Source organism: Pipra filicauda, unplaced genomic scaffold (genome assembly GCF_003945595.2).
Source record: "Pipra filicauda isolate LSUMZ 115617 unplaced genomic scaffold, ASM394559v2 scaffold129_size2064235_pilon, whole genome shotgun sequence".
In the NCBI taxonomy this organism is placed as follows: domain Eukaryota; kingdom Metazoa; phylum Chordata; class Aves; order Passeriformes; family Pipridae; genus Pipra; species Pipra filicauda.
In genome coordinates this window covers 464,860-483,730 of record NW_024103762.1, presented here as the reverse complement: position 1 = coordinate 483,730, position 18,871 = coordinate 464,860, and the positions used below count along the sequence as shown (strand labels likewise).

Here is an 18,871-nt window from a genome sequence, read left to right as displayed (position 1 = left end):
CTGCAGCCCCTGGGAGCTGATAGAGAACAACTCCTCAGATCCTTTGGTCCTTAATGGCAGCACTCAACATTTGGATGGAGGTGGACAGGTTCAGGATGTTCAGACTTTGGATGCTCTGGCACACGTGAGAGGCTATGAAGCAACAGGAATTTCTGCACCTCCATGACTGGGAATCTGCTGCCACTTCCCATGCCTGTAGGGAGGGATGTGGCTGCCTGGAGAGTGCTGGAAAAATGACATTACCTCTCTCTTGCTCTCCATCAAGGAAAGAACTGTAGGACAAGTTTTAGACATTCATGCAATATGGTCTAGTTAATTTTTTCTTGCTTTTCCTTCAGTATGCAGCATTTAATGTATTAAAATAGGAGGATGATTACCCAAAATTTAAATATTTTAAATACAAATTTTATATATAAATTTTATATAAATAGACTGTCATAAAGTGTATTCATTAGACCAGAAATCTAATCAGCACCTCTGAATAGGATATGGCACTAGGAATCATCATATTGTTAAAATAGCTCGTTTGAATACCAAAGCATCAATGTAGCTTGTCAGGTTGTTTTGATTAATACTCTCTTTCTTTTCCTTGATGCAGTTCTTTAAGATCACACACACACACACACACACACACACACACCCCCCATTCTACCTTTTTTAGTATGGTCTTGTGAGGTTTGAGGAGAAATACAAGGAATGAGTAGAAATTAAATAGCTAAAAGGAAACAGGAAAAAAAAAGTCACAGGAAAAATTAAATTCACCCATTACCATGTAACACTCAAGTGTCATAATGGAGAAATCATTTATGTGAGGAAACACATGACACGTGGTTGCAGTCTCTTTTTTTGGTAACTAAAAAATGTTAATATGTAAAAGTGCCTCCTCTTAGTGAAAATTCTCTACAGAAATGAATGGAGCCTATCAGACTTGTCTAGACAGAACCTATAAACATGAATTAAAAAAATACAATTAAGAGATAGTGATACTAAACTCATGAAACAATGAAATTACATTTCTAAAGAGGTAATAAAGCAAAAAGATAAAGCATTATGCATTACGCAAAGAAAACTCCAAGTGTTTAGCAAGCCAAAATACTTATGTTTTAGAGTTGTTAGATCATCGATTTTATCTTTCACATGAATTATAAATCAATTACACTCAGCTCTCAGCATCGTTAAATTTCACAGCACAATAAGCAGTTGCATTTAATGTGCAGGGAGGTTACTTACACCATTTCTCACTTATAAACTGGCTGCAGAATAAGATTCACAAATCTTTTACTCTTGCTAACTGGTTTTGCTGTTTTCTGCAAAAACTGAACCTAGTAACCCCCAAATACACATACAATTGTCCTTAAGACAAGAGGTTATTTTGGGATGTTCACACAGCACCCAGCAGAAAACAGATGAGTCTGGCTAATTCTCTTTCTACATCCACCAAAAAAGTCTGTTTTTCAGTAGTTTTATCACTGGTCTGTCTTTAAAGAAAGAAACTCTGGCCATGCCTTCCCTAAAGAGACCTGATTCCCTCCTGTCTCTTCCACCTGAGCCTTGCTTGTACTGGAAACACTAAGGAGTAGAACACGATAACATTTTGTGGTTTATTCTGGATACTGCTAGGAAAAATACTGACAAAACCAAACCAAACCAACAACCAACCAACCACAACAAAAACCAACAAACAAAAAACCCAAACAAACAAACAAACCCCCCCAAAACAAACCAGGTATGCAGAATCTTCCTGGGCAGGGGGCAGTATTTTAAGCAGTTGGGTGCTTTCACACCATGGCTCTGGGTCTGGCTTGTTTATAGCTCTGTCTCTCTGCAGCCATACACAGCAAAAAGCTCAATGCATGGGATTTGTCTCAGGCTGACTTGTTTTATTTCAGAAAAATGACCCAGCTGTTTCAGAGAGCAAGGCTGGGAGCAGATGACACTGCTCCATCCCTGCCATGGACAGGACAAGGGATTTCACTGAACAGCTTGTGGTTTAGAGGATAAACTGTGCAGGGGGACAGGAGGGGTGGCAGGGAGGCACCTTCTGCTCACAGCTGGGGAGTTCCCCCAGCTGGACAAACCAGGGGCCAAAAAAGGGGCTCAGTCAAGAGGCCACAGAGGTGTTTGGGTACAGTGCAGAAACCCTCCCTTCCCAGGAGAGCTCCGGGGCTGAACACAGCCCACATCTTCATACAGTGCTTGGGAAAGTGGTGCAGTGTACCCTTCCTCACACTGGGCCTCACTCTTCAAAACAAGATGAAACCCTCCCCACACACATGCTGTATGCATTATATACGTATTAGGTCACCAGATCTTTTTCTTTCAGCCCTGGATTATTCCCTTCATTGTTTTTCAATGTCTAGTCTTGGGCAATGTATTAGTTTTTAACATGCGATTCAGAAACACGCCAAAAATCTGTTTACAGAAGTAATTGTCTGAGGTACAAACAGCCCGTGCTACTGCACTCTTGCCAGCTCTTGCAGCCTTTATCATGAGTCATGGGTGATCCATGCTCTGTCTGAACTCCCAGTAACTGCAGAAGGGATTGCATAAGGCCCTCAGACTTTGCGTTCAGAAAAATAATTTCCTCCCATCTGCACTGCAAAAAACCAGCCTTGAAATGTGACCCGAGTGCCACTAAAAGCAAAACACTGATAAGGAAAACAAGGAGACCCCCAGACATATTTTTCTTAAGAAAACAAACAACGTCCCCCAAGCCCTACAAAACATAGCCCTGACAGTAAGGATGCAGCTCAAGGACTCCTAAATACTATCACAATTGCAACAACTCGTTTGAGAAGCAGCACAGCAAGCAGGGCCTTATCTGTTCAACCTGCTGGTACTGTTTCCATGTGGATGTGATAGAATATTGGTATAGCTGGTCTGTTTGCAAACACATCCTCTGTGTTCAGAAGGACACCCCTACTGTCTCAGAGCCAGCCACCACCACCTTCTGAAACCCCAAATGGGCAGCAAACACCCGGTTGTACTTCTCTGATATGTAGAAGCAGAGGCAAATCAGAGTGTGGAGGTCACCAGTGGGTGGCACATCCTGCTGGGTGGGTGAAGAGTTACCTTCTGGCAGTGTCTGACAGAGTGAGACCTGTCAGAGACATCAGTGGAAAGACACAGCACTTTTGTAAAATTACTCTGATCTCACAAACATTGCGAGGGTCCCATAGGTAAGAAAAGAGCATTTGATCATCTTTCTTCTCCGTACTGTGGTCTGAGATGGTATCAGCCTTGAGGATGTTTTGGGACTGTTCCCAGGTGCAGGATGTTCACACTTACACTGGACACAGCGCCCATTCAAACCTGAACTCTTCACCCGTCTGAGGCAGGATATGGACTGAGTGGAAAGGACGTGACCTCAGCTTGTACCCAGTCCTGTGGACCGCCCAGGAACATCCATCCACCCCAAACCCACTTGTGTTACAAACAGCAGCATCTGTGGTGAGAGCAGGAGACTGGGAGTCTGGATATGTGTGTCCATGTCCCTGCCTGGACAAGGACTTGCCTATGTGGCTTTGAGGAGCACAGTGCAGGGCTGTGCCCTGGGGTGTGTGTCAGGGCTGGGCTGTGAATGCAGCCCTTGTGCCTGGAGCCCCACTCCCCAGGGCTGGATCAGCTCCTACCCTTTCCCCATCGGCATTTCTGGGAGGTCTCCTGGGCTCCATGAAGAGCAGGATAAGGTGTAGGAACAGCATCATCACACACTGTAAGAATTACAAAAAGCAAGAGGCAGAGAGATGTCACTCTGACACTAAAAATGTGTTTATGATTGCCACAGAGAAGGGAGAAGGAAGCCATCAGCCCACCTCTGCCAGCCTCCAGCCTGCCCAGTGCCGAGGACAGGTTACTCATTACCTGCTGGGTGTAGCAACCCATGAAAGAGGCAAAGCTGGGCAAAGATAACAGCTTCTTAGATGGCCTACAAAAGCATTGTCACCTCAGGGACTTAAGTTAAAAATTAAAATGAAAATTAATGTTTATCTAGGAGTAACTGACCTCTCTAAAAAAATCAAAACTTCCCCAGTCGGGGCAGGGTCATGTCACAAGTCACAGGAGAAATCACAGAAAAAGAAGCCCAGAAAGAAAAGTCCTTACACAGAGAGTGCCAGAACAGGTCTGTAGTTGGGAAGGAAAGTCATTCCTTGGTCTGTGCATAATTATTTGGAGGTTGAGCCCTTCCATATCAGTCCCTCTTGGACAAAGAGAACCAGAGAACAGAAGCTGAGGTCTCTTTCCCTGCACCTGCCCTTGAGCCAGCAAAGGGCAGGTAGGGTTAAAATTCAGACTGTGAAGATCACCATTTCTGGATGTATCCCTCCATAGCCCGAGACTGGTAATTCTTCCAAAGCAAACCTGAAATCATGGGCAGGCACAGCCTCCCACCTCCACAGCCCTGTGCTGGTGCACACCAGACAGGAGGCAGCCTGGCCAAGACGACGGGGTCAGGTCTCCAGCTTGGCTTTGTCAGGTTGCATCCTGGAATACACCATCCCCTCTCTCCACAAGTGGGCTTTCCCTCCCCATCCTTGTCTCCATGCAGGCCCCTAAGCAAGCACGAAGGTGCCTGGGAAGCCAGTGGGATCAGCAGGAGGCTGCTGGACCTGTGTGGAGGGCAGGTCAGCCAGGAAGGAGCCCACAGCCCTCCAGCGTGGGTGGCCTCGGCAGCACTCGCTCTGCTTCACGGCTGCAGCCAGCCACAGGAGAAAACTAAGCCCTCCTCCATTTATTTTTCTTGCAAACTGTGTTTTAGATGTTCCCCTGAACAGCCCTTTGAAGCAGCACGAGCTGCCTCAGACCCTTCCCTTCAGCTAATTAACATGTGCCGACAGCTATGACAGCCTGGCTCAGCTGAGCTGGGACAGCCCCGAGCAAGCTCTGGCCCAAATCCACTGTCCAAACCCCTCCACGCCTTCCACAGCCAAAATGCTGCTGACCCTGAACCCTGCAAGTGCCTTTAAGCCATGAATCCATGTGCAAACTTTGCCTTCCAGGCTGGAACTGCCTATCGTGAACTTGGATCTCGGAACAGAGCTTGGGGGCACTGGCTCGTACTGAGTTTGAGAGGTTTTGGGTTTTCTTTTCAGAGCTGCAGGTCAGGCATTTGTCAGAGGAAGGTTAAAGTGCTTAAATGGTGTTAGGTGCAACACCAGCTTCTACAGCCTGGTATAGATTGTCTTTGAAAAGCAACATCCTCTTTCTCTCTGCCTGGGGTCTGTCACTCATTTCAGGGATGTCAGCTCTGCTCCAGAGGCAGCACTATATCCTTCACTTGAATGTGAAGTGCACTCCAGCTAAAGAGATGCCATTATCTCTGGTTTAGAGAAGAAAAATCCAGATGGAAAAGCGAAAAGATTAGTTCAAAGGGCATATGAGACAGTGATAGAAACATGATCAGGACTGCAGTCATCACTAACAGGCGTATCAAAGGGGGTGACACAGTAAACGTGCCCCCAGCAGATAATAAAGTAACTCAATCTATCACAATTTGGGTATTTTATCACCCATGGAGTACTTGAAACATGACTTGCAGTTGCAAAATCCAGCCTGTGGTTTTAAACCTGTAGCCTGAGCAGCGGCAATACTGAGAAATGAGCCCATCTTCATCTTTAAACAAACCCTGACTCCCCTGGAAGCGTTTCAGGGATTTACAAATTGTGGGGTTCAGAAATGCTAATGGATCACTGCACAGCACCACCAGCCAAAGGGGCACAGTGCTCCTTTGGAGGTTGCAGATAAATATTTAATCCAATCAGTAATTTTAAGTTAAAATGTAGAGTATTAGCTGCCCAGGTTAACAGCATGGACAGGCATCACCCTGCAGCCAGTGAAGGAGGCACTTGCCCATTTCAAAGCAGGATCACAGCACTAGGCAAGTGCATTTCCCTCTTGCAAGCAATTCTTCAGGAACCAGACACAAAATCCTTAGAGGTTTGCTCCATAAACCATTAGCCAGTAAAAGTCTAATTAGGTCAGAGACATATGGCCTGAACCAGTAAAAATTTCAACATTAGTGGCTACAGGGTTATAAACCTCACAAAATGTGGATGTATTTCAGAACCTGCTGGGCTGCACATTGAAAACTGTGTCACGTTCAGTCTTCAGCAGTGAGACTTTGCTCTCCTAAGCCAGCAGAAATGGTAAAATGCAACAGTTTTGCAAATGAAAACTGTTTTTTTATTGATATCAACTACGAGCATGAAGATGATACAACAGATCTTTTCTAAACAGGCTTTTCCAGACATTAAAATAATCTTAAGAGCTCCAAAGCATTAGTGAAACAGGAGATCATGGGAAGTGAAGCCAGAAGCACTCAGTGCACCTTATGTATTGCAATTTTATAGCTATGATAACGAAAATCTAGTTGTTGGAATAAAATCTTTTAAGTCACTCTGAAGTATTTGCAGGTATTCTCCCTTTTATAAAGAAGAGCTCATTGTACTCTCAAAAAAAATTTAAAAATTGCAAGCAGGAATCCCTTGTTCTTGTGGGGTCTTGACTGACTCCACAAACAAGGCTGAGCTCACCTGTTCAGGTGAGCTGGGTTGTTGCCCCAGGCCTGAGAGACATGAGGAGACACTCCCAGCTCACCACCACGTCCCCACTCTCTGGGCAGGTGAGCAACCCCTTGGTCCCACAAGTCCTTAGAGCAAGAAGCTTCCTAACTCCAGAGAGAAGGGATGTCCTCAGCTCAACATCTTGGTTTACGTTTCATCTCACTTACTTCAGGATTCTGTCAAGTGCAAAGGGATTCAGAAGGAGCTGAGCTCTGGGATGTGATGCCTTAGGGAAGACACACCAACTTCACCAAGGCCAACCCTTGCCCCTTTGACTTCAGCTGAGTTTTTCCATTTTTTATATTACAGCTTGCCATTAAAAACAGCAGGAATTTGGGACATGCTGCAGGGGTCTTAATCCCCAACAGGCTCCAACAACACTCACTTTCCCTTTGAGGTGTCCCAGTGATGCCATATCTGTGTTCCCTTGGTGTTTAGAGTGTTGCTGGACACAGCAGTGAGCTGTGTACTGTACTGCTGCCAGTGGTTCCAAGGGGACTTCTGAACAAGTGCAGCCACATCTCGTACCCTGCTCACACAAACACATGCACATGAGGATGACTGGCAGAATTTAGCTGTAATTTGCATGTTATGTCCCTGCAATGAGCCCTGGGAAATGTCTTTAAAAGGAGACTGCTTTCTAATTGCTTCTTAAAAAAGCCTTTAACAGGGACTCTCCTTGGCATGACTCAGGGCTGCATTTCTAAATCCAGTTTCTCCCATGAAGTTTACTCTGGCTGTTTGGTTGGGTCGCATCCACGTACTATTTTTATTTTTTTTTGACCCTCAAGCCTGTTTACAGCACAGAGGAACAATATGGGAACAGAAATAAAGCTGGGACAAACCCAAAGGAATGAGCACAGCAATGGCACTGCCGGCATCTCTGGTTTGGAGAGCAGGAGGCGCTGCAGCTGTGCAGCTCCTCACTGAGACCCAATTCACTGCTCCCTTCTGGTTATGCATCTCAAACCTCAGTTGTGTTTGATTTACCCATCATCTGCAAACTTAATAGCAAACAGTTAAAATGCCTGCATGTCCTTACACTGCCAGCTTTGGATCTGTGGAGCATTACGAGAGAGTATTTTCCAGAATACAAAGGCTGAGGCACTGGCTGTCACGACAGTATCACTTTGGGCTTCCTTAAATACAGTAATCAAAGTATTTTGAAATGTAGCCTACATCTACTGAATACTTTTCTGTCTCAAAATAGACACAAGTCTCCTCCCACCTTCTGCCATGAGCTCTTTGGTCACTCTGAGGTTTTGGTGGTCCAACCCAGTTCCCTTTGCTACATCCAGTGAGCTCAGCCCAGCTGGTTCCTGAGCCTTCGACCTAAGTGCTACCAGCTTATTCTGTGAAACTGAGTCAAAAGGACACAAAATGATAGCAGAGAAAAGGAAATATTGTCTATATTTGCATTTACATTTTTAATATAGTCGTGTTGTCTAGAGGCCAGATTTGGAGAATGGAAACCAGGAGCCTGGTTTCTATTTTCAGCACAGCCACTGATTGCTCTGTGTTGCTGGCAAATCTTTTAATCTCTTTCCCTCTGTTTTTCCCATCTGTAATAAAGGGATGATCAGACCTCCCCAGCTATGCCTTGTGTGGCAGCATCTTCTGATGAAACAAGGCAAGGACAAAGCATTAATAATCATTCCATATAGAAAAGCCAAGAGGTCACAGGTATTTAAGTACACTTTAGCTATTCAGTGCCCCTTTATGCAGCAAGTCTTAATGTTAATAGAAGTTTTATATTAATATGGAATGGAAAAGTAGACGCTTCAGGGCACAAAAATAACCATATCCAGAGCACCACTGAATAAATACAATATAAAGACGAAATCAGTTCAAATACTGAACAAATTGAAAGGCAAGGAGACATTTAAGAGGAAAAACAAAGTCATGCAGCTTTCCTCCCAGCTGACATCTAACTGCCCTCAGCACAAAAACAGGGATGAAAAGGAGTGTCAGGCACCAAGGGGGTCTCATAAATGGTTAAATATTCCCAGTCCTCCATTTCTTTACCTCTCTGGCACCTTCCTGAGGAAGTGTCAAGGAGGTGGGTAAAGGACTGAGCTCCTTAAATGCAATACAGCAAAACATGTCCTCCATCTCATGTTTAATCAACCCTGTAAATTATCCCATCAGCCCATGCCTGCACCCTCCAGGTCTGCCTCATGGCCACTTGTCCTTTCCTCCCACAGAACTACCCTGGGGCTCCTTCCACGCAGCCGTCCTGCACCGCCAGGCACCAAACCTCCTTTCTGGGCTGCTCTGCAAAGCTGCTGCCTTTTGGATCCCTGAAAGCTGCTCACAGCTGGGATACAGTTACCTGGGATCTGCCACATCTTCTCAGCCTCCTGCCTTCCAAATGCCAGTGGCTGCACCTCTGGCCAGATGTTTCACACCCCCTGTCCCCATCTTTGTGTGGATGCTCTCTTGCACAAATGATGTCTGACACTGCTCTCAGACCAGGGGATGAGCCATTCCTATCATCTAAGCAACTTTTGCTCATTTTATTTACCTGAGCAGCTGCACTGGCACATTTTGGGGAGGATTTGGGAGATCTTGGTGATAAGCAGATTTCTCTCCACTGGACTACTGTGGCCACAGGAGGGTGTCTTTAAAACCTTGAGCATCCTCTATCCTTTCCCTCAGTCTAGTTAATGAAACAATTTCAAACAAATCAGTGTTGCACAATGCTGCCCAACAGCCAAGCTGCTTATTCCTTGCACAGCCTCTTGGATCATCTTGAAATAACGTGCATATGCTTTTGGGGCAGAGACCGGGGTTTATTTTGAGAGATGCTTTAGGATCAGGACAGTCACCGCTAGCTCATCACATTTACTATTCAGGATTATTGGACCACAAGCGACCTTTCTGATTCTTAAGACTTGGATTACGAAGGGCTTTATATACTAAGCCTAATGATTTGAATTATAGCCTTAGCATCCTGACAATCAGAACGGGACTACAAGCATTTTACTTTCTTCTATCCACAAAACAGCTTGGGCTGGATTTTGAATCCATTTCAAGGGTATGTCAAGCTGGTGCCCATCATAATGATCTAGCTGAGCTGCAAGAAAGGCAGGATGACCTAGGTAAAGGGCATGTCTGAGAGAAATGGCAGGATTTCCTAGATAAGCCAGCTGAGACATCTGTCTGCCTTCCTCCGAGACAATTATTTTATCATTTCCACGTATTAAAAAACCACTCTGAAATGCTACAGCACATTTTAATCCATGGAGTTGCAGTAGCAGGGCACAGTATCTTGTCATTTTCAAATGTCTGCAGCAAAAAGTTTTATGGGACTGATAAATATCTTCTGTAACTGGTTGAACTGGAATACCTCTCAGTTCTCAAAAACACTCCCCAAACCACAAAAAAAACAAGTATCAGCAACTTCTGTGGCCCCCACAACAAGGCACACGTGCTGCCATTGCCAGTGTCAAATGACATGCACAGAGTTCCACATTACAGCGAAATTTGTTTCCTCTAAAACGTCTGGAGCTCGTGCTTCCCACTACCTGCACTCAGGTGCCCTTTCCCAGGACTGATGTGGAGCCCACTGAGCACCCTCGAAGTGTTCCTGCAGACAATCCAAACCACCAGTGGCTCGCAGCTGCACAGCAGGTCAAAAGTTTAATTTGACCATTAAAGCAATTTTATGAGGAACACAGGACCCACAGCCACAGCAACTATGCAAATAAAGGTTGATTGATCCGTTCTGCAGGCTGAAATGCCCTTCCATTAGCAAGGAAGGGGGAATACTGGCACAAGCAGAGCAGAAAAGCACGAGGACGTGCTGTTTGCAGAAGGACTGCATCGGTCACATTCCCCTCATTCCTCTCTTGGAGCAGCAACCATCTGTGACACCTGTGCAGGGAACAGCACAAACCCATACACACCTTTCATCTTCTACTGGGACCCCTCAAAACAAAAGCCAGACAAAAATGAACTGAGACACTCTGTCTGCTCTGCGTTAGCGGGCGATTCAACCAGAGTCAGTGATTCCTCATTAAGCAATGTCAAAGATGTACTCCTGATCTCTCTGCGGTCACTTTTTCCCCCTCCCTTTGTCCAAAGACAGCTGCAATAATAAAAAAAGGATTTAGAAAACAACGGGGGAACCCCTGGGTTTTTTTTTTTAGTGAGCCAGTGGATATTTTCTAAGACTGAACCAATCTCTGGAAATAATTGCCAAGTTCACTGTAGTTTTCCTTCCACGTTCTCTGCTCTACACTTGGCAGTCCTGGCTGCTCAAAAGAAAAGTAACACAACAAAGTGCAGAGAGCTATTTCATGCCATATTGCTGCACAGGTGGATGAGTTTCATTTCAATATCACAGACACAGAACCTAGACAGCAATACCTGGCCTATTTTTAAGTTCTGCATTTCCTTTTGATGAGCTGTCTTCATCTTCTTTGCTAATTCAGCCAGCTGAACTTTTCCATCTATCAGTTAAAGCACATTATAATCTGCTCAGGAGGTTGTACAGGAAGGCAAGAAGGATGCTGGTGCAATACTCATAATGCAACCATCCCCTCACTGCAGAATGTCCATCTCTGAGATTAAACAGCGTGTTAAAAGCACTGCAAATTAAAATGATCCCAACTGTTTTCTTCTTTTCGATAATAAAAATATCTGACAAAGGTCCAAGTTCTGACTGAGGTGTCTGTACTCTACAAACTGTATGAGGAAATCATAATTTCTAATAGCAGCATCTCCCTGTGACTGTTCCTTTGCTGTGTTCACCCTTCATATGGCTGAGACCACCTGTACAGGGATGGAGTGGGCTCATGAGCAACCCTGTAATTTGGCCATTTACACAAAGGAACAGCCTAGAGAATGACCCTCCTGAGGGTGATACTGTCTGGAACCTCTGTCAAGGAGCCAGGGTGGGTAAATGGATGGACTGGATGCTGGAAAGCACCAACATGTGTCACTCTCTCAACAAGAGGCAGAGCCTCACAGGCATTATCAGGGCACTATGACCTTCCATTTGAAGGTTTCTTTTCAGTCACCTAAGGCACTTTAAAAATGTTTAAATAATTTCTGCCATCTCCCCCAGTTTCTACAAGACATGCAGTCTGGGATGAGGCTCAGACTGGCATTGTCTCTTCCAAACAAAAGCATGTCCATGTGGTCTGAATTTGCTCGGTGGGACATCTATCTAGGGAACAGCTGATGGGATGGAAACTCAGAGCCATCTTGAAGGAATTTGGGGTAAATTTTAAGGATAATCCCACTCTTATAACTACAATATCAAGATCTCTCAATCCCCAATGCCTTCTGCCATCCCAGCCGAAGTGGTAAGCATCAGAAGGGCACCTTTTCACAAAAAGATGGATATTGGAAGCACAGCTGGGTGCATGGAGATGGTGTGGGTACAGCTGAGGACCTAAAAGGGAAATGTGAGGACCATCTGCTGATGAATGCTCCTGCTTACAGCAAGCTCTGGAAGCTTCCAAAAATTTTTGGTAAGGGTTACCAAGTAACAGCTGTACTGACCTGAAAGGGATTGTAGCCAAAGAGATGATTGGCACAGGCAGAGCTGTGCAGTCAAAGTGGAAATAAGCATTGCCTTTGGAAGTCCTCAAAGCTGCCAATGAAATGGGAGAATTTGGCTTGGACTCAGGCTGCAGGTTCATCCCAGACAGCGTCTCATGCTGAGGGATCAGGAGGAGAAGGTAGTAGAACACAAAGGAAAGAGCATTGCTATCGCTTCAGGTTAATTCTTTAACTGAAACCAAAGCAGGTGTTCCCTTCCTGGGACTGGAAGTGATCTGTGGGCAGGTGAGGTGGGGTGAAAATGATCCCACTTCTGGGGTCAAGTTCTTCCACAATAACTTCCACAGCTTCTCCATTATCCATTTTATTGCAATAAGCAGCAGAAGGTGGTCCATGGGCTGCAGCCTCCAGAGGGTCCACAGGCTGCTCTGAACACAAGGATCCTCTGTATTTATGTCACAGTAATGCAATCATCATAAAAGGGGGCCTTAAGACCTTAAGACCTGGCACTGAGATGTCACCAGTGAACTGGTTTGAGGCTCCTGCTGAGCACACTTAGACACTGGAATTTCACCCAGATTTCACCTGTTTAATGCCAGCAGCTCATACACAGGGCCTGGCTTACAATCAGCCCTGGTATTTGCAGCTGGCTTAGCCCTGAGCACTAACCACAAGTAGGACTTCACATTTATTCTTTCCAGCTCCATTAAACAAGGACAAAAGATTTCCTTATGTAATAGGGATGCTATTTGTTATTTTTAACCTTATGGCAGCCAGGATTTGTGCCAGGTGGCATTTTGCCTTAACCAGGCAACTTCAGGAGGTTACATTCCTCACTGTCATCCCTGCCCCCCTGGCATGGTTGATGCCCATACATGGTTCCTTGGCTGCCTGTTGTCGTGCCTATCTGAGAGCATATATTTGTGACAGCTCACGGAAACACCAGTCCTATTTAACAAGGTAAATCAGGGTGCAGATCAGTCCTTTCCAGGATCCTGCAAGAGCTTCTGCTTCTAATAAAGGGTCCTGTCTTTGTGAGATCCATAAAGTCTGTTTACACGTATCTATGCTACCAGACAAACACCATCACTGTAGCTTAAGTTTTCAATATGTCCAAATAGCTTTAAAACATTTAGTTTGAGAACATCGGTTCTTTTAGTCCAGTTAAGCCCACAGAAAGCAGACAAACAAAATAGTGACAACTCTCAGCAGCCCAAGACTGAAAACAAGCAGCAAGCCATGGGCTGAGCATCCTGAGATCCTGAGCAGCTGAGACCCTGCAGCCTCCCTGCTCCCAGTGCTCCACAGACACACGTCACTGCTCACTTGGCAACCTCCATCAGCAGCATCACTGGACCAGACTTGGGCAATTTCATGGAGCTTAAGCAAGCCTGGCTGATACAAAGGATGCTGCCAAAGCCTGTTGTACCTCTAGACCAGTACAGGGAAACACAGCGCCAACATTCATTGGGTCCAAAGGAGCTCAGAAGCAAATGATGATTTTCACAGTGCTGTAGCTGGTCTGGCTATTTATAAGCAAATAAGAGTGACAGATCCCGTGTCCCGTGGCTTACAATTTCATAAAATACACGTGGGACCATGAGGAGAATAGATGTAAGTTGTCACACCAAAAGGCTGTGTGAAATTTCAATTAGCAGCAAATCTTCATTAAAAAATCTGAACAACAAAAATTAATAGGGAATGTAACTCCACCTTCCTATGAATAGAAGGGTAACTGGTAATTTTAACTATGTGCTCACATAATTTAGGGGTTTTTGCTTGTTTGCCTCTAACACAATCCCCCCCTTCATTCACTGTCCAGGCAGGAGGCATAGTGAGTTAGAATTTTAATTCTTCTGGCCATTTATATACATGTGACATTTGTTGACCTTTAAGTATTTGATTTTGAAACCTATTTAACTTTTTGACGTAGGTGTTTTCGTGGGTTTTGTTGTGGAATGCCAAAAATTTTCTGCATGTAGGGGAAAAAAAATGAGTAAGAGCAGCTGTATGAGTGTTCCTCTGTACCCAAAGGGCCCTCCCTCTGTGTCTGTAACAGCAGTTAAAGTTTCTTAGTAGCACAAGCTTCTTATTCAGCTTTGTTTTGACAAAGAAAGATAAACCACTGTTTTGCTTTGCCCTTCCCCCACCAGTTACTCATTAGTTTCATTCAGTTTGCTATTCCCTGCTCCTTGTAAGGGAAAAAACCATATTTTTAAAAAATTACTATTTTAAAGCACATTAAGTTGTTGACTATGTATGTTCTTGTGAAGAATTGAAAATAGAATATAATTATAAATCACTGCTAAAATGAACTTGTCCTGCAAAGGCAAGGACATTTAATTGTGTCCTTGTATGACTGGAATCACTGTAAACAACTAATATTCCTATTTGCAGCGACAGAAATAACGAGCTCATTCAGCTGTACAGAAAGGAAGACATAAAAGGAAACCAAGGGCTAAACCAGAATAAGCCACTGGAAAGTTTTATGTCAACAAAACTGGATTTAAATTAAGTAACATCAATTCAATATTTTGACTGTAAATGAATCAGAACATTAAAACATGTTTTAAAGGGAACATTTGTGATGAAATGTCTATGACTAGTTCCTACACCAAAGGAATAGGAAAGTTCCTACTTATTTCTTCTGTGCAGGATCAAAGCCCAACAGCAAAGTTACTTCTCTGGTTTCAGTACTGCTTCATAGACCTAAATTTTGAAAATAAGAACAGCAGCAGAACTGTGAGGAAAAAACACTGAATAAATGACTTATCAGTTACACACAAAGGAAAACACAGCCCTGATGACATAATTAAGAAGTTCCTTCATACTACATATGTGTGAAGGAGTAAAATTTAAATTACACAACCAACTTCCATTCTTACATTTTCTCATTTTCTGAGTGCTTGACTTTGCAACTTAAATCTCTTTTTATGATTGTTGTTTCTGACACTGATTTGCAGAAATGTGATTAGATTTTAATGTTTGTTATTTTGTCTTATTCAGTGGCAAAGTTTAAAAAACCCCACACAACAAAAACAAAACCCCCAAGCTCAACCCAAAGATGTGAATTTCTAAGCTGTTTGAAATGATGGGAGATGAGTCAATAGTCACCTTGCTTTAAAATCAAGAGAAACACAGCAGAGCAATTCTCCAGTGAGAGGAAATAAGGAAATAAACTACACATTCAGCAACTGTGAGACACTCTTTCCAAATAGGAACAGAGAGTTCATTTACCCAGTTATTTTACAATGGTGATAACAAATTAAAACTGTGGGCAGACAGCAAAGAACCAAATAGACACACAACCCATAGCAAGGATCAGCCAAATCAAAGGGAACTTTTTACACTGTCAAATTCTGAGTAATTAGTACTTCCATTAGAGGCACAGTTCCAGCTTTAAGCAATTCTAAGTAATTAATGTTCCTTTATTTTGCCTAGAAATCCTGACTTCAGCATTCTCTTAGGACACGCATTCTGCTAAACAGAGCTCCACAATACAGATTAACTCAACTAGAAGACGATTAGCACAGGCAGATGGAGATGTAATTTGTCATTCTGCACACACTGTTACTTCTAGCCTTGGATGCAATTTTTTCTTAACACAGCAAACTGATTCAAACAGAGGCAGAGACGTGATTTGGTTCTATCTGTACCCACAGGATTGCCTAAGCTACAAGTGAGGCAGAGATTTGAAAATTCTACATGACCAAATGACAAAACACAGTGAATAAAGTGCCAGATTGTATCTTCCCATACAGCTTCAACCAGCTACAGAAATTCAGTAAATACATGTCTCCCAAAAGCGTGTGTGCTTTTGCACTTCATGGCTGTTCTGAAGGTGACTTGTTTGCCAACCAGTGAGAGATTCCTTAAGAAAAGGTGAAAAGTAAAAAAGTGAAATGCAATTAAAGTATCCTTTCCTATTTACACTACAGCATCAAGTATAAGACAACTCTTAGATTTTTTCGTATTGAGCTTGGAAACACAAGACACGTGCAACACCACCAAGCAGAATTTTGACAAGCCTTTTATCAAATTTCAAGACCCCTCCATCCTTTGAACAGCACCTACAGCAAGAGGAATGAGGCAGAAAGCTCATGCTTTGCTTTCTCTGCCAAACACAACCACAGCAACAATTACCTTCATTTGTAGCTTCTGAATTTTCCATAACTGCAAGAAGCAGAGGCCAAACACCCAGCAATAGGTAGGAGCGAAGGGAGAGCTGAAACAGCAGTTGAGGAAGAGGAGATCAGAGCAGGACTTTACTCCCAGAGGTTTATTACTGTGCCGGTGAGAGGCTCTAACTGTTCTTTTCCAAATACTGCTGTTCACATGGACTCCAGATTGGCAGGTCTTGTGTGCTTTTAATATTAACTGATATAAAAAGAAACATGACATTCTTGATCCACAAAGCGTCTCTTCTCACAGATTTGTCAGAACTTGCACATGGTCAGAATCAAGGTCCAAGAAAGGCAAATTTTGACAAAGCTGTCAAAATCATATAAGGTTCACACTTTTTTTGCTCAGATCTTACCTTTATCATCTTTTTTATTACAAGTCTATTCCGAAGTGCATTTGCAATGTGCTTGTGCTTTTAAGTTGCAAAGTATGTTAAGTGCACAATGAGGACCCACAGTTTTGAGTGACAGAGAAATCAAAAGTGGCAATGCTCAATTATCTTGAGAGAGAACAAAAATTCTTCTCTGACATACAAAGTGCAATGAAAAACTCACAAATGGACACTTTGAAAACTTCATCCATGAGAAATTCCTATTTTTCCTAGCGGAAAGAAAAAAGTACCAGCTTCTGCTTGGAGTGACAGCAGCTTTTCCCAGCTGCATATTCTCACATGCAAAATACTTGATCCAATGATCTTTATGAGTTCACTAAATGTCAGGATCGCTTCTTTTTACTGCAGATACTTTTTACCAGCTTTCACACTGGAAGATCAGTGTTGTGAAGCTTTGGGCCTCAGAAAGGCTTTGGCTCTGCCTCCTCTGCAGCCCTCACCCAACTGCTGCCCTGTGGTATTGCCACAGCTCCTGAGCTGCCGAGGAACCATCAGCAGCTCACTGGAGAACCTGGACACTGCTGCTCAATTCTGCCCCGCTCCAAGTTGTGCCAAACTCCATCCCAGTTACTGTGCTAGAGCAGGGCATGCTGGTCTCTAGTATTTTTGGACTGCAAACATCGTCTTCAAGAAGTCAGAAAGCATAAGTTATTTGTTATTAGTAATATATTTCGTACTTTTAAAGATTTGTATTAATCCATGGCTGTGAAGGCTGTCAAATCCACTCAAATGCTTCTTATTGAAAAATCAGGCCTGAATATCTGTAGATCCTCCCCTCCTTCACCCATCCAAATTAAAGCTGTAATTCCCAAAGACACTCTTCTAAAACACTACACATTTCATATAGTTGTTATTAGTAAAGTATGAACAATGTTTGCAGAAACATTAAAGAATCAGGTCAAGAACTCTGTCTGAATACCAGTGTTATTAAATAAACCAATCATCCAACTTCTGAGTAATTAATGTCCTTGGTTTTCACTTGAAAGCCTCATTTTCAGCATGTTCATAGGAGACAAATGTCCTACACCAAAATGAACGAAGAGGAATTAACTCTTTTGGATGCCAATTACCAGAGAAAGATGAAAATGTAGCACTGTCAGGCCAGATACAGCACAGAACTTCTCGTTGTAGGGTAAGTTTAGGTACAATCTGATGATTTCACCACATATAAGCAAGGATTTGATCTGTTCCCATCTGTGCATTATCTAAATACCTAAAAAATTGCCCTAATGCATTTGAAAACTTTAAAATATAAAAGGAAAACTAACAAAGCTGATGGTATCTCCAGATCACCGTGTGAAGTACTAATAAGCAACTGTGTTATACAATCCATGTTCAACAGACTGAAAATGATCTTTCCCAAATCCAAGTGACATCCTTCTGAAGCTGAAAGTGATAGATTACAGCTGGCTGAGCACGCACTGTACTGTACACTCATTTTAAAAGCTGCCATTGTAAAAGACCCTCCAGGCTTTTTGTTGGTTCCTTTGCTCTTCTTATTAAGAACTGTAAAGCTCCTCTTATTTAACAGTAATTACAGGGGCAGATGGAGAAAAACTAATGAGAGGGAGAGAGGTTTATTTGTTAAAGACGTGCAGTAAGATCAATAGCAAGTCTATGGACCACATATGTTATTTTTATTTCATCGCCTCAAAACATGATAAATATTTGCAATTGCAAAAAATTATGAGTAAAAAACTTAGGATTACTTTTAGAAAATGATGACTTTACAACTCAGTTATAGCCTCTGTATATGACATCCTCTCCTCCTCTCCACCAGACAAGCATTAAGACACAAAAATACTCTCAGGACAGCAGTTGCAGAACTTGTCGTACGCGCTCACACTTCTCCAGCACGTTTGGGTCTTCTCCATCAGAACCATCAAATTCCTTCATAAAAGCTTCAGCTTTCTCCACAGTTTTGTCTCTTGCCCCGCCCTGAAGGCCTTGCAGATAATCCAGTAAAATGGTGAAATACTTGTCTGGAACCTTTAAAGAAAGCAAACAAACAAACAAACAAACAAAAAAATAAGGAAAGAAAAATCTGATTTATTTTCTTCCCCCTCGATACTCATTCGCAATCATGTCACAGCATCACCTGAAAGGCAATCAGGAGACGGGCACAGGCTTTGGTGTTTGCCAATGCCCAACTCCAAGTGGAAATGTTTGAAAGGTACAGGCTGCCAGGAGGGATGGACCGTGGTGAGATGACTGTCATGTGCTC

The 18,871-nt window shown here is 43.3% G+C and overlaps 1 protein-coding gene across 1 annotated transcript in view; it reads right to left on the bottom strand.

Moving 5' to 3' along the window:
* Positions 1-16,087: 16,087 nt before the first annotated feature.
* Positions 16,088-18,871, bottom strand: part of CUNH7orf50 (chromosome unknown C7orf50 homolog) — a 32,173-nt gene continuing 29,389 nt past the window's right edge. The window contains exon 5 of the mRNA XM_027726162.2: positions 16,088-18,636. Coding sequence (XP_027581963.1) covers positions 18,454-18,636 — 183 coding nt within the window. The 3' untranslated portion in view covers positions 16,088-18,453. The remainder of the gene's footprint in view (positions 18,637-18,871) is intronic.